Source organism: Danio rerio, chromosome 1, assembly GCF_052040795.2.
Source record: "Danio rerio strain M-AB ecotype USA chromosome 1, GRCz13ab, whole genome shotgun sequence".
Lineage (NCBI taxonomy): Eukaryota > Metazoa > Chordata > Actinopteri > Cypriniformes > Danionidae > Danio > Danio rerio.
In genome coordinates this window covers 61,620,691-61,634,401 of record NC_141021.1, presented here as the reverse complement: position 1 = coordinate 61,634,401, position 13,711 = coordinate 61,620,691, and the positions used below count along the sequence as shown (strand labels likewise).

Here is a 13,711-nt window from a genome sequence, read left to right as displayed (position 1 = left end):
TTTAACCCTATATAGACATGTATAAACATATACAGACATGTTTAAATCTTAAAAACTCATAAAAAACATAATAACCGTCTATGAGGTGTCTGTAATGTGGCTTTTTGTCGGGAAGGTCCATTTAACTTTCTGTAAAATTATAAATTTAACCTTATTACTACTGCCGATTTACACTCTCACTATTTTTTCCTTTGAACAAATAATAATTAAAAATCGTTTAATTTCATCTTTAATGGAGAAAACAAAGAATATTCAATTCTAACAAGACATTCATTCATTTATTAATTTTAATTTTGGCTTAGTTTACCTGTGGTCACCTCAGCGGAATGAACTGCCAACTTATCCAGCATATCTTTCACGCAGCGGATGCCCTTCCAGCTGCAACTCATCACTGGGTAACACCCATAAACTCATTCACACACATACACTGCGGACAACTTACCTTGCCCAATTCCCCTATAGTGCATGTGTTTGGACTGTGGGGGAAAGTGAAGCATTTGGAGGAAACCCACGCCAACACGGAGAGAACATGCAAACTCCACACAGAAACACTAACTGGCTGTAAAACTTAACCTGGAATAGTTGACGGTTCATTCTGATGTGATGAGCCCTGATTAATAAAGGGGAGTAAGCGGAAAAGCAAATAAATGACTGAATCTATTGCATCACCTACATAAATCACACATAATTACTGATTTTGAAAATCCTAGATTGACAGATAATGGCCAAATGATTACTTTTTTGTCATAAACTATAGAAAAACAACTTGTCAAAATAAAGATTAAACCCTGCAAACAGATTAAATACAGTAATGGAGAACTCATGTTGTCAGAACAGTCATTTTTTGTATGTGCAATATAAATACAGTCATCAGAAACGAGTCACTGTACAGTGATGGACAAAAATCAGACACAGTCACACAGTCGGAATTGACCATCAGACCTGTAGTGCAATCAGGGTGCGAATTACAGGAAGGATTGGGGGGGGGGGGGGGGGGGGGGATTAGATCCCCTAATTAACACTATCCCCCCTGAAGGACGTCAAAACAAGATGGAGGGGTCAGTGCTTCAAACTGTTAAGAAATAGTTTGCTTTTTTAAACATTACATAATGTTAATTATTAAATTAAATTAGATAATAGATAATGTAATATACATCTGACCACCCCTATAACGGTTCATACCATTATGAATGAATAATCGCGCCAATCAGTTTATGCGGGAAAATATTCAGTCATTCAGCGGCCTGATCTGCAGACAGAGTAAATGTTCACAAAATGTCGTTTAAAATCGGTGTATAGCTTATATGGCTTTAAAGTATCCTAAAACTAGCTGCATAGATTATATTATTAAACATGTGCTTGATCATGGAAGTTAAACAGTAAATTATAAATAAGTAAAAGCTCATCCGTCTGTTGGTGCAGGAATGCAAGTGTCACCGCTGGTTTTATATCAATAATGTCCACACAAATAGCCGACCAGACAGGACAGAATACACTCAATATCCCTCACACCACTGAAAACCTCAACAGCTATGATTTACAATTTAATTAAATATGTAAATGTGATTCACTGAGGCATATTATACGAACTAACATTGCCGTAAAGATGATGGACCCCTCTGATGATCGGCGTATAATTCCACCCTGAGTGTAATGTAGAGTGAGAGTGAATGGAGCGCCACCCAGCGGCCGAACACAGCAGTGCACGCAACGCCACACTTCACTTCAACACACTTGATGATCCTTTCAAATCATCACACATCAGGATGTAACCATTCCAGTCTAATGTTTAGTGACAAACTTTAAGCAAAATCTGGAATGTTTCTAGTCCAAATAGTAAAAAAATTCTCAAGTCAAAAAGTAACAAGCACAATTATTGTGTTGTTTTCGGCAAAAAATAGTCAAAATGAAGTATGTTTTTCCTGAAAACGAGCAAAATAATCTGCCAGTGGTGTAAGCAGAGTTATAATCTTATGTCAAAAGGAAAGACATGATTATTTTGGTGGTGCAATAGGTAGTGCTGTTGCCTCACATCAAGAAGTTCGCTGGGTCAGTTGGCATTTCTTTGTGGAGTTTGCATGTTATCCCTGCGTTTGTGTGGGTTTCCTCCGGGTTCTCCAGTTTTCCCCCACAGTCCAAACACTTGTGGTACAGGTGAATTGGGTAGGCTAAATTGTCCGTAGTGTATGAGTGTGAATGAGTGTGTGTGTATGTTTCCCAGAGATGGGTTGCAGCTAGAAGGGCATCCGCTGCGTAAAAACGTGCTGGAATAGTTGGCGGTTCATTCCGCTGTGGCGACTCTGGATTAATAAAGGGACTAAGCTGAAACGAAAATGAATGAATGAATATTTTGTCTACTCCATAGCTATATACTCTGCATATACTTCCTGTCCACCTCACAATGAATGCAGCTAACCAATCACAACAGACTGGGTCATCAGACCAATCACAACAGACCGGGTCATCAGACCAATCACAACAGATTAGCATCAGGGGTTTGGGTAAAGTGACTGGCTGAACAGATCATATGGCAGTCGTTAGGATAATGAGGTCTGCAAGATAACTGCATATTAACAAAGTGTTTTTTGTTCTTGTGTGCGTGTCAGCCTGTTGTTGGAGACCCCAAAACCAAACCATGACCTTTATAATGCATGATAGAGCCTCTTTAAAACCCATAATAAAAACCTGCCTTGTAAATGAATAACCCGTTAATGAAAGTAAAGCAGATAGTATATCAAGACCTGAAGAACATCCTTACACTCGCTAAAGCAGCGAAACACTGAGAGCGAGAGCGGTGCTGCTGGGACATGCTGATCTCACTCAGGCTTCAATAAAAGTTTACATGCGTTCACATCATCACATCACTCATTCACCGCTGTAACAGCTTGTCTTTCTCTGCACGCTAAATCTGCTGCTGGAGCAGGTGAGCAGAGCACAGGTCAAGATCAGGGTCAGCTGCAGGGGTTGACCCTTGACCCCGCCCTTACAGAATCACACTATTTTGGCATTTCTTGGAGAAAGCAGCCAAAGAGAGGCTCATCACTGTGATGGAGTGTGTGTGTGTGTGTGTGTGTGTGCGCGCACACCCTAAGGCTCAGTTCAAGCAGGAATTTGGAATCTGCCAGAGCACATTTTATTTTATTAGTTGGGCAGCTCGACATCTTGTTCAAGCATGTTGATGTGTGTGTGTGAGGCGGCTGGTGATCTGGTGTGCGGTTAGACGAGTTACAGTTGGTATGTTTCATTATAAACACGTCATTTATTAATGATAATATTTAATTCATTCATTTTCTTTTCGGCTTAGTCCCTTATGATAATAAGTATTATTTATAAAGCAATTTACATTTGAAGTGAAATCTCAAAGTTCTACAGAGGAAAAACTCAATGAAATAAAACAGAAAGACGAGCTAAAATCAGAGACCAACTGAGATTTACTGAAAGACTTTCAAACATTAAGAAACAAATGAACTATTGTCTGAGCTCTACACCTCTGAATACACTGAGAGACTATTGACATCAAAAGTCTTTCTGAAATCAAGACACAGCTGAAATAAGAATAAACTACACAGAATGTGACGACTTCATGACAGTTAAGTACATCTCTACGCCAAAATAAATATTCCACGTAAAATAAGACAATAATGTGAAGACGTTTCATATTTAATTTATGAACACATTACATTTGTGTTCATTTATTACACGTGTATTTTATTCACTGTTCATGCAGTGTCTATTGCTTTAGCAATACTGAAACTCAAGCCAGTAAAGCTCATTTGAATGTGAATTATAAAGAGAAAGTCTAATAGTTTCTCTAAATTGTGATAAAAGAAGTGAATCAAACAAAACCACAGCATTTCCCAACGTAACCCACTGCATTTCTGCACTGCAAAAGTAGGAATTTCAAGCTCATTCTGAAAATGTACATCTATATATATCTCTGAAGAGCGCCAAATACGTCCCAGGAGCTACATTTTTTGCAGTTTTTGTCTTTGTGAATCCACCAGAGCCTGCTGTGTGCGCTTTTCGAGATCTCAAACTTCTCTCGCGAGTGTCATTCGCGCCTGCTGTTCTCACATAAATCCACCAGAGGCCGCTGCCGACTGACTGAGTGACTAACCGATCGACTGACCCAACCTCCTCCTTCCCTAAACCCAGTCTATTGTATTGATTCACCCGTAAATCCACTTTCCTAAACCTAACCAACAATTTTAAAAAGCAATCCAGAAAGAGAAAAGCCCTCGCCTGATTTTTACCACGTTTTCAGATTTTACCACATTCTGTTTTTACCACATTTTCTGTTTTTGTCTTACCTGTTTTCTAGAACCGTTCTTCACCAGAGTAGAACCCTGTCGTAGTCAAGTCCTCTCTGCGTCTTAAGTCCACGGATGTGCATGGCGAGCTAACGGGACTATCTGGGAACAGCGGTAAAGCCGTCTATACGAAGGTAAGCGTTCAGCTGGTAAGTGGGAAAAGCAGCTGCATCATACCGCCCCGTAGCGTTTGCTTTAAAGATGTAATGCAGCCATACGCACCTCTGGCTACATAATTCTGGATCTCCAGAAATGTATACGGGGCTACATTTTCAGAACTATGTTGAATTTATGGTAGATAGTAAAAGCAGTGATGCTTGATGCACTTTTATATGCTAAACGTGTGACTGACATCTGTTTAAAAGTCACTAAGAGGACAGATTTATATGCAGATTTCCTGATTGATGCACATTTAGTGATAGTAAACGTTAAAGCAAATGTCATCAAATAATTTAGCAGTGTTACACAACACAACAACTACAGTCATATAAACAGATGATGTCATGCTGTAGTTTTCAATATTAAACTGCAGTACAACACAGCTTACTGTAGTAAAACTAAAGTAATTACCAGAGTTCATCAGTTCACTGTAGTTAATGCTGCAGCATGATGGAGTGTTTTACTATAGTATGATTCTGTTTACTGTGCAATACTACAGTATTATTTCATAAGGAGTGATGTGTATGAGGAATCAGCAGCTCAGCTCTTCCTCAGCATTGCTGTAGAGAGACAGAGAGTGAAGAGACTTAGTTTTTACTTTTTAAGTGAAGTTTATTTATAAAGTAATGTCGAGAGGATCATGTGCTTATGATTGATCACAGCTGGTGCTGCATTATCCAATTCATGATTGACCAATCAGACGATTCCTAAGCCACTGTAAATAGCCTGAGCTCCATATCACAGCCTTCTTCATCTTGAAGAATCCCCCCTTCCTCCTCTACTCCTCCTTCTCTTCTAGATGAGTGGCACGGTGGCCCAGTGGTTAGCGCTGTTGCCTCACAGCAAGAACGTCACTGGTTCTAGTCATTACCCAGCCGACATTTCTGTGTGGAGTTAACATGTTCTCCGCGTGCTCACGTGGGTTTCCCCAGGGTTCACCGGTTTCCTCCCACCGTCCAAAAACATGCAGCTTAAGTTAATTGACTAATCCAAATCAGCACATAGACATGCTGCTAGTCAGTAGTTATCTCTTAAGAGCGATCACTATCTGTTCATTAACTACTACAGCAGGAAGTTCTCCAGATTTGCCTGAGATCAAACTCCCCTCTCGCCTTGCAAACGGGAGGGAGCCCCAGGCTCGAGGATCTTATGACCTCAGGTCTCTCTACCAGGACAGCATGCCAAACACGCTTTATAGTCAATCATCAGCTGAGGGTCAACTCTTGAAACCTCTTTAGTTTACATTAAATCTTGAAAGGCAAAGACACATTTTACACAATGTCACAAAAGCATCCGATCATCAAACATCACCAGTCGAAATATAGCGTGTTCTCTTCACACAACGTACACAAAGCTTCATTCACACACCATTTCAGTTTAGATTGACGTACATTTCCTGAGAGCTGACACCGTTTATATTCCAATTAATGCTTCATTTAAACAAGTCAATAACAGTGTCAAAGTCTCCATCATTCCCAATCAGTAGCCTCTCTGCACGTTTACCAAATGGACCAACAGCAGTACACCTCTCTGTGTTCAGCAGAACATTCACACCCGCAGATACACAGTGCATTATTGAAAACAGCACCCAGCATTCCAATTAAACTTCCCAATGAGCATTCATTAATGCAGAGGACTTTCATAGAAGAGCCGCCGTGAAGGAGCCACATTCTCAGATATCATGAAATACCCTGAGACAGAGAGAGAGAGAGAGAGGGAGAGAGGGGGGGGGGGGGATGAGGTGAGGCGGTGCGGAGCTGCTCCAGTCGCTCAGTCTGTCGGTGGATGAAGGTGTTGGACTTTTTTTCTTTCTTTCCTCCTGGTTTTTTTGTTCTCTTCAGGTGCGCACACACACACGGGCGCCGAGCAGTGCGCTGCTGCTAACGGGATGAAGATGAAGAGTTACCGGATTACTGGAGTCTCCTCGCTGCTGATGGCTTTATTCCTGCAGAACACAACACTAGCAGGTACAGCACAGCTCTACAGTCCTCAGCTCAGACACCAGGAGCACAGACATTTAAAAATAGATGTCTAATAGATGTTTAAACATAGGCGTCTCATCTAAAACCAGGCAAAATGTGGACTGTCAGTGAAGATTTAACAGACAAAACTTGCCCTAATGTGATGAGATGGACAGGACTGAATGACTGCATGTGTGATCTGTGGATCTGATGATCTGAGTGTTTGGGCTGTTCTTCTATACGTCTGTTAGATTTTCACTGATATCCTGAATTGAGTCTTGTTTTAGTCAAGATGGCAGTGTTTAGATGTCTGTTTAATTGCTGTTAGTTAACATGTGTCTCCTCACAGTGCTGATCATCACACTGCAGAATTACAGTAACTACATGTAAATATGATGTTGCAGTGAAATGATGGTCAGCATAATATTACTGAATATTAGTGAATCTTTGCCTGAACATTTTTCCAGTCTGTTCCTCTGATGATAAAGATAGTTTAAAGAGTTATGCATATCATAAAGTACAGTTCAGGGAACTCATATTATGTCAATAGGATGTTCTAAGTGAGATTATTCATTTATTTGTAAAACTGGATGGATAGATAGATAGATAGATAGATAGATAGATAGATAGATAGATAGATAGATAGATAGATAGATAGATAGATAGATAGATAGATAGATAGATAGATAGATAGATAGATAGATAGACATTTATATAGATAAACAGATAGACAGACAGATGGTCGAGCATGATATCAGATAGTCGAGTATGAGTCCTGTATATTGGCTGTACAGTAGACTCTCTTTGCGGTGTGTGTGTGTGTGTGTGTGTGTGTGTGTGTGTGTGTGTGTGTGTGTGGGTTCTAGCTTCATTAGCTCAGCTCTAGTTCTGCTGGTCTGGAACTGATCTTCTGTTGCAGCTGTTTCTCATTCTGTCTCTGCGTCTGCATGTTTCTGTGAGCTCATGCATCTCCACACACACTCATATACACACACACAGTGATGCTGAGACTGTCCTTGTGTCTGGACCGTCCTGAAGGCAGATGTTCAGATCTCAGCGCAGGCTCTCAGGGGCATCAGGTGTGTGTTCATCAACTCTCAGATCTGCAGAGGAAGAATGAGGGCGCTGGGCTTTTCCACACATTCCCAACACGTCTGAAGCTGTCCGGCGTTCCAGAGCGCTGCGCTAAACGCTTTCTGCTGCTCCGTCTGCTGCACAAATGAGTGATGCAGCGCAGGATAACCCTGCTCCTCTACAGCTCTGATCTGCAGCTTCAGTCTGCTGTAATTCACACAGTATAAGAACTTTGCTTTACACGCACTGTGTTGCATCCAGGGGGGCTCCTCAGGGCTCTGTCTGGGCCCGAGTGCTGTTTCCTCTTCACATGCTGCCTCTCGGTTCTGTTATTAACCAGTGCCGCGTGTTCCATTGTTGTGCTGATGACACACAGTTCTGTCTGCCCCTCAAATGAAACACAGAGATTCTGGATGAGCTGCATCAGTTTCACCTACAGCAAAACACAACTGATCATCTGTAGACCTCAGGGTCTTCTGTTACTCCTAATCTACAGTTTATTGTGTTGTGCTCAGCTGAGAAGCATCGACTGAACAATCCAAGAGTTCTGCTTTACCCTGTGCTTTACCCTGTGCTTTACCCTGTGCTTTACCCTGTGCTTTACCCTGTGCTTTACTCTGTGCTTTACCCTGTGCTTTACCCTGTGCTTTACCCTGTGCTTTACTCTGTGCTTTACTCTGTGCTTTACCCTGTGCTTTACCCTGTGCTTTACCCTGTGCTTTACTCTGTGCTTTACTCTGTGCTTTACTCTGTGCTTTACCCTGTGCTTTACTCTGTGCTTTACTCTGTGCTTTACCCTGTGCTTTACCCTGTGCTTTACTCTGTGCTTTACTCTGTGCTTTACTCTGTGCTTTACTCTGTGCTTTACCCTGTGCTTTACTCTGTGCTTTACCCTGTGCTTTACCCTGTGCTTTACCCTGTGCTTTACTCTGTGCTTTACTCTGTGCTTTACTCTGTGCTTTACTCTGTGCTTTACTCTGTGCTTTACCCTGTGCTTTACCCTGTGCTTTACCCTGTGCTTTACCCTGTGCTTTGCTCTGTGCTTTACTCTGTGCTTTACTCTGTGCTTTACCCTGTGCTTTGCTCTGTGCTTTACTCTGTGCTTTACTCTGTGCTTTACCCTGTGCTTTACTCTGTGCTTTACCCTGTGCTTTACCCTGTGCTTTACCCTGTGCTTTGCTCTGTGCTTTACTCTGTGCTTTACTCTGTGCTTTACCCTGTGCTTTACCATGTGCTTTGCTCTGTGCTTTACCCTGTGCTTTACTCTGTGCTTTACCCTGTGCTTTACTCTGTGCTTTACTCTGTGCTTTACTCTGTGCTTTACTCTGTGCTTTACCCTGTGCTTTACTCTGTGCTTTACCCTGTGCTTTACTCTGTGCTTTACTCTGTGCTTTACCCTGTGCTTTGCTCTGTGCTTTACTCTGTGCTTTACTCTGTGCTTTACCCTGTGCTTTACTCTGTGCTTTACTCTGTGCTTTACTCTGTGCTTTATCCTGTGCTTTACTCTGTGCTTTACTCTCTGTTGTACTCTGTGCTTTACCCTGTGCTTTACTCTCTGTTGTACTCTGTGCTTTACTCTGTGCTTTACTCTGTGTTTTACTCTGTGCTTTACTCTGTGTTGTACTCTGTGCTTTACTCTGTGCTTTACTCTGTGCTTTACCCTGTGCTTTACTCTGTGCTTTACTCTGTGCTTTACTCTGTGTTGTACTCTGTGCTTTACTCTGTGCTTTACTCTGTGCTTTACCCTGTGCTTTACTCTGTGCTTTACCCTGTGCTTTACTCTGTGCTTTACTCTGTGTTGTACTCTATGCTTTACCTTGTGCTTTACTCTGTGCTTTACTCTGTGCTTTACTCTGTGCTTTACCCTGTGCTTTACCCTGTGCTTTACTCTGTGCTTTACTCTGTGTTGTACTCTATGCTTTACCTTGTGCTTTACTCTCTGCTTTACTCTGTGCTTTACTCTGTGCTTTACTCTGTGCTTTACTCTGTGCTTTACTCTGTGTTGTACTCTGTGCTTTACCCTGTGCTTTACTCTGTGCTTTACTCTGTGCTTTACTCTGTGCTTTACTCTGTGCTTTACTCTGTGCTTTACTCTGTGTTGTACTCTGTGCTTTACCCTGTGCTTTACTCTGTGCTTTACTCTGTGCTTTACTCTGTGTTGTACTCTATGCTTTACCTTGTGCTTTACTCTCTGTTGTACTTTGTGCTTTACCCTGTGCTTTACCCTGTGCTTTACTCTGTGATTTACTCTGTGCTTTACTCTGTGCTTTACTCTGTGCTTTACCCTGTGCTTTACCCTGTGCTTTACCCTGTGCTTTACTCTCTGTTGTACTTTGTGCTTTACCCTGTGCTTTACCCTGTGCTTTACTCTGTGCTTTACTCTGTGCTTTACTCTGTGCTTTACTCTGTGCTTTACTCTGTGCTTTACTCTGTGTTGTACTCTGTGCTTTACCTTGTGCTTTACTCTGTGCTTTACTCTGTGCTTTACTCTGTGCTTTACTCTGTGCTTTACTCTGTGCTTTACTCTGTGCTTTACTCTGTGCTTTACCCTGTGCTTTACTCTGTGCTTTACTCTGTGCTTTACCCTGTGCTTTACTCTCTGTTGTACTCTGTGCTTTACTCTGTGCTTTACTCTGTGCTTTACTCTGTGCTTTACCCTGTGCTTTACCCTGTGCTTTACTCTCTGTTGTACTTTGTGCTTTACCCTGTGCTTTACCCTGTGCTTTACTCTGTGCTTTACTCTGTGCTTTACTCTGTGCTTTACCCTGTGCTTTACCCTGTGCTTTACCCTGTGCTTTACTCTGTGCTTTACTCTGTGCTTTACTCTGTGCTTTACCCTGTGCTTTACCCTGTGCTTTACCCTGTGCTTTACTCTGTGCTTTACTCTGTGCTTTACTCTGTGCTTTACTCTGTGCTTTACCCTGTGCTTTACTCTGTGCTTTACTCTGTGCTTTACCCTGTGCTTTACTCTGTGCTTTACTCTGTGCTTTACCCTGTGCTTTACCCTGTGCTTTACTCTGTGCTTTACTCTGTGCTTTACTCTGTGCTTTACTCTCTGTTGTACTTTGTGCTTTACCCTGTGCTTTACTCTGTGCTTTACTCTGTGCTTTACTTTGTTTTACTCTGTGGTGAAGACTTACTGTCTCTCTCTCTCTCTCTGTGTGTGTGTGTGTGTGTGTGTGTGTGTGTGTGTGTGTGTGTGTGTCAGGCTTTTATGTTGTGTCTTCATTAACGCTCCTGATTGCTGAATCAGGGGTGAAAGTGAAAGGTCAGAGGTTAAAGTGAGGGTCTGAGAGGGGTCAGAGGAAACACACTTTAATAACTCTGCTGACACACTCCTGAAGAATATCCATCTGTGACGCATTCCTGCAGTTCACCAACATTACACGTGTGTTTGTGTGCCTCTGTGTGTTTTTGAGTGTGTGTGTGTATGTGTTTGCATGCCTGTGTATGACAAGTGGTGCTCGCTGCAGAGCCATTTGAGGAGAGCTGAGCTCCAGCGAGGGGGAGCTTAAGCTTGAGCTCCACCTTTTTTGCACTTCTTCTACGAGTGATGTCACTGGGGGTAGGGTTAGGGGTGGGGTTGGTGTACGCATTAAAACAGCTTACAGGAGGAGGAGCGACAGCTCATGCTCCCCCTCTCTGGAGCTCAGCTCTCCTCAAATGGCTCTGCAGCGAGCACCCTCTCGTGTATGATGCGTGTGTGCGTGCACGTTTGTGTGTGTGTGTGTGCGTGCACGTTGGTGTGGGTGTGTGTGTATGTGTGTGTGTGTGTGTGTGTCTGTGTGTATGAGCGTGTCTACAAATGTGTGTTTGTGTATTTGTTGTCCTCCTATGTGTTTGTGTTTATGTTCACCTGTGTGTGTGTGTGTGTGTGTGTGTGTGTGTGTGTGTGTGTGTGTGTGTGTGTGTGTTCATAAAAACACAAATTAAAACTCTGTCTGGACAGTATTTTTTTCATTCACTCTTGTTTTCATTCACATCTGGCCCCCAGACACACACACACACACACACACACACACACACACACACACACACACACACACACACACACACACACACCCCTGCAGCTGCTGTTGTGTCTTTGATCTGTAGGTTGTTGTGAAAGTCTTTCCAAATGAGTTCAGCTTTTCTTGTCTCTGTGTGTGTGTAGCAATGCTGAGTACATTTGTGTGTGTGTGTGTTTGTGTGTGTGTGTGTGTGTGTGTGTGTGTAGCCATGCTGAGAACGTTAATATGTGTGTGTTTCACAAGCTCCAGGGCTGATATGAAGAGACGTATGACCAGTCCGGACCTGCATGCAGATATTTACACACGCACACACACACACACACACACACACACATACGAGAGCGGATCTGATTTCTGTCCATCAGACTGTAAAGTAACAGATAGTGTTGTCTCCAGCAGCCAATCCCATCGATGTGCTGAAGGTTCTGGACCTATCAGAGTCCATGGAGGGTGTGTCCTTGGAGGCGGGGCTCTGCAGCAGTAGGCGGGGCTCAGAGGAGGCTGATCTGGCTTATAAGATTGACAAGAAAATCCAAGTTAGTGTGCCAACCAGCCAGCTCTTCCCAGGTATGAAGCACACACACACTCACACACACACTCACACAAACATACCCAAAGCCTGCAGCTTCACAGATGATCAAATACATGTGTGTCAGGGGTCTGATGCTTGAGAAAATGGGCAGTTTCCGTCTGATTCTGATTGGTTGAGTCACATTCTAAGCTGCAGTAAAGTACTCTACACACACCAGCGGCGGATCACAGTGTGTCTGTGGCTGCTTCTCTGTTGCTCTGCACTCATTTTGTTGTGACTGCCATGTGTTTTGTTCATGTCATTTGCTGATTTTATATCTGCTGATTTTATTGAGTGTTATGCAGAACAGCTCATGAAGCAGCGCTCTTCAGTCAGCTCATAACAGCTCTGAGAATACCCGAGACCCTCAGCTGTTCTACATTCACCTGTTGGGGGATTTTTGCTTCACTTCACCACAGCGGTCGATAAACTCGCCATCATTTCACTTGAAGGAGACTTTCATGAAGCCTTTATAATCATGATATGACACATGAATGAGACTTCAGCATGCTTATACCAACTGGAGTGTCATTCGCTCAGTTAAATGCAAAGATGACACTGTTTATTGACATAACATAAACACACACATCACGCCCTGCTTCTGTCTGTCACGAGGACATATCTGCTAGTGTTTGTGTGACGGTGTTGTTGATTAGTGTGTTTCTCTGTGTGTGTGTGTGTTCCAGACTCTGAGTTCCCGGTGGACTTCTCGGTGCTGCTGACGGTGCGAGCGCGGCGCGGGGCTCAGTGTTTCCTGCTGTCGGTGTATGACAGCGAGGGCGTTCAGCAGCTGGGTGTGGAGCTGGGTCGATCACCTGTATTCCTCTACGAGGACCAGAGCGGACGACCCAGCCCTGACCTCTACCCCATCTTCAAGAAGATCAATCTGGCGGACGGCAAGTGAGTGATGACACAAGTCCAAACACACACACACACCGCTGTATGCTACAGAGGAGCTCATCAAGCATGAGTGTATGAATAAGGGGAAGTCATTTCGGCTCCTCTGTGAAACACTGATGAGGGGTGATGAGGAACGTCCAGCAGAGGGTTCACTGATGCTGAGGCTGAGGAGGACGAGTCTGCATGACAGAGCTGTGCACAGCAGGAGGAGCGTCACACTGAACACAGAGCGCTGGAAACACCCCTCAACACCTGGAGTACTCTCACACCTCTCTGTGACCTCAGTGACCACCCTGTGATCTATCAGACTGCAGTGTGCCCTCTTGGGCCTACTTGTGGCCTATTTGACCTCACTGTTACCTCTGACCTCACTGTGATCTCCCTCACCACTACCTGTGGCCTATGTGACCGCAGTATGACCTCCCTGTGACCTCATAGACCACCCTGTTACCTATCTGACCTCACTGTGACCTAATGGAGACCTTGTTATGACCCTTGAATTAACTGAACATATTGTGACCACCCCCTGACCTCTATTTGACCTCACTGACTATACTGTGACCCTTGACCCCTCTGTGACCACACTGTGATCTATCAGACTGCAGTGTGACCTCCTGGACCAACTTGTGGCCTGTCAGACCTCATGGTGACCTCACTGTGATCTCCCTGACCCCTCCCTGTGACCTATCTGACCGCAGTATGACCTCTCTGTGACCTCATGGACCA

General features: G+C 43.5%; 1 protein-coding gene across 2 annotated transcripts in view; it reads left to right on the top strand.

Moving 5' to 3' along the window:
* The first annotated feature begins 6,233 nt into the window (after positions 1–6,233).
* The window catches only part of col5a3b (collagen, type V, alpha 3b), a 33,997-nt gene continuing 26,519 nt past the window's right edge, over positions 6,234–13,711 (top strand). The window contains exons 1-3 of one of the 2 annotated variants that reach the window (XM_087234978.1): positions 6,234–6,436; positions 11,911–12,081; positions 12,772–12,985. In XM_087234978.1, the coding sequence (XP_087091104.1) occupies positions 6,358–6,436; positions 11,911–12,081; positions 12,772–12,985 (464 nt within the window). In that variant the 5' untranslated portion in view covers positions 6,234–6,357. 2 annotated transcript variants of the gene reach the window in all.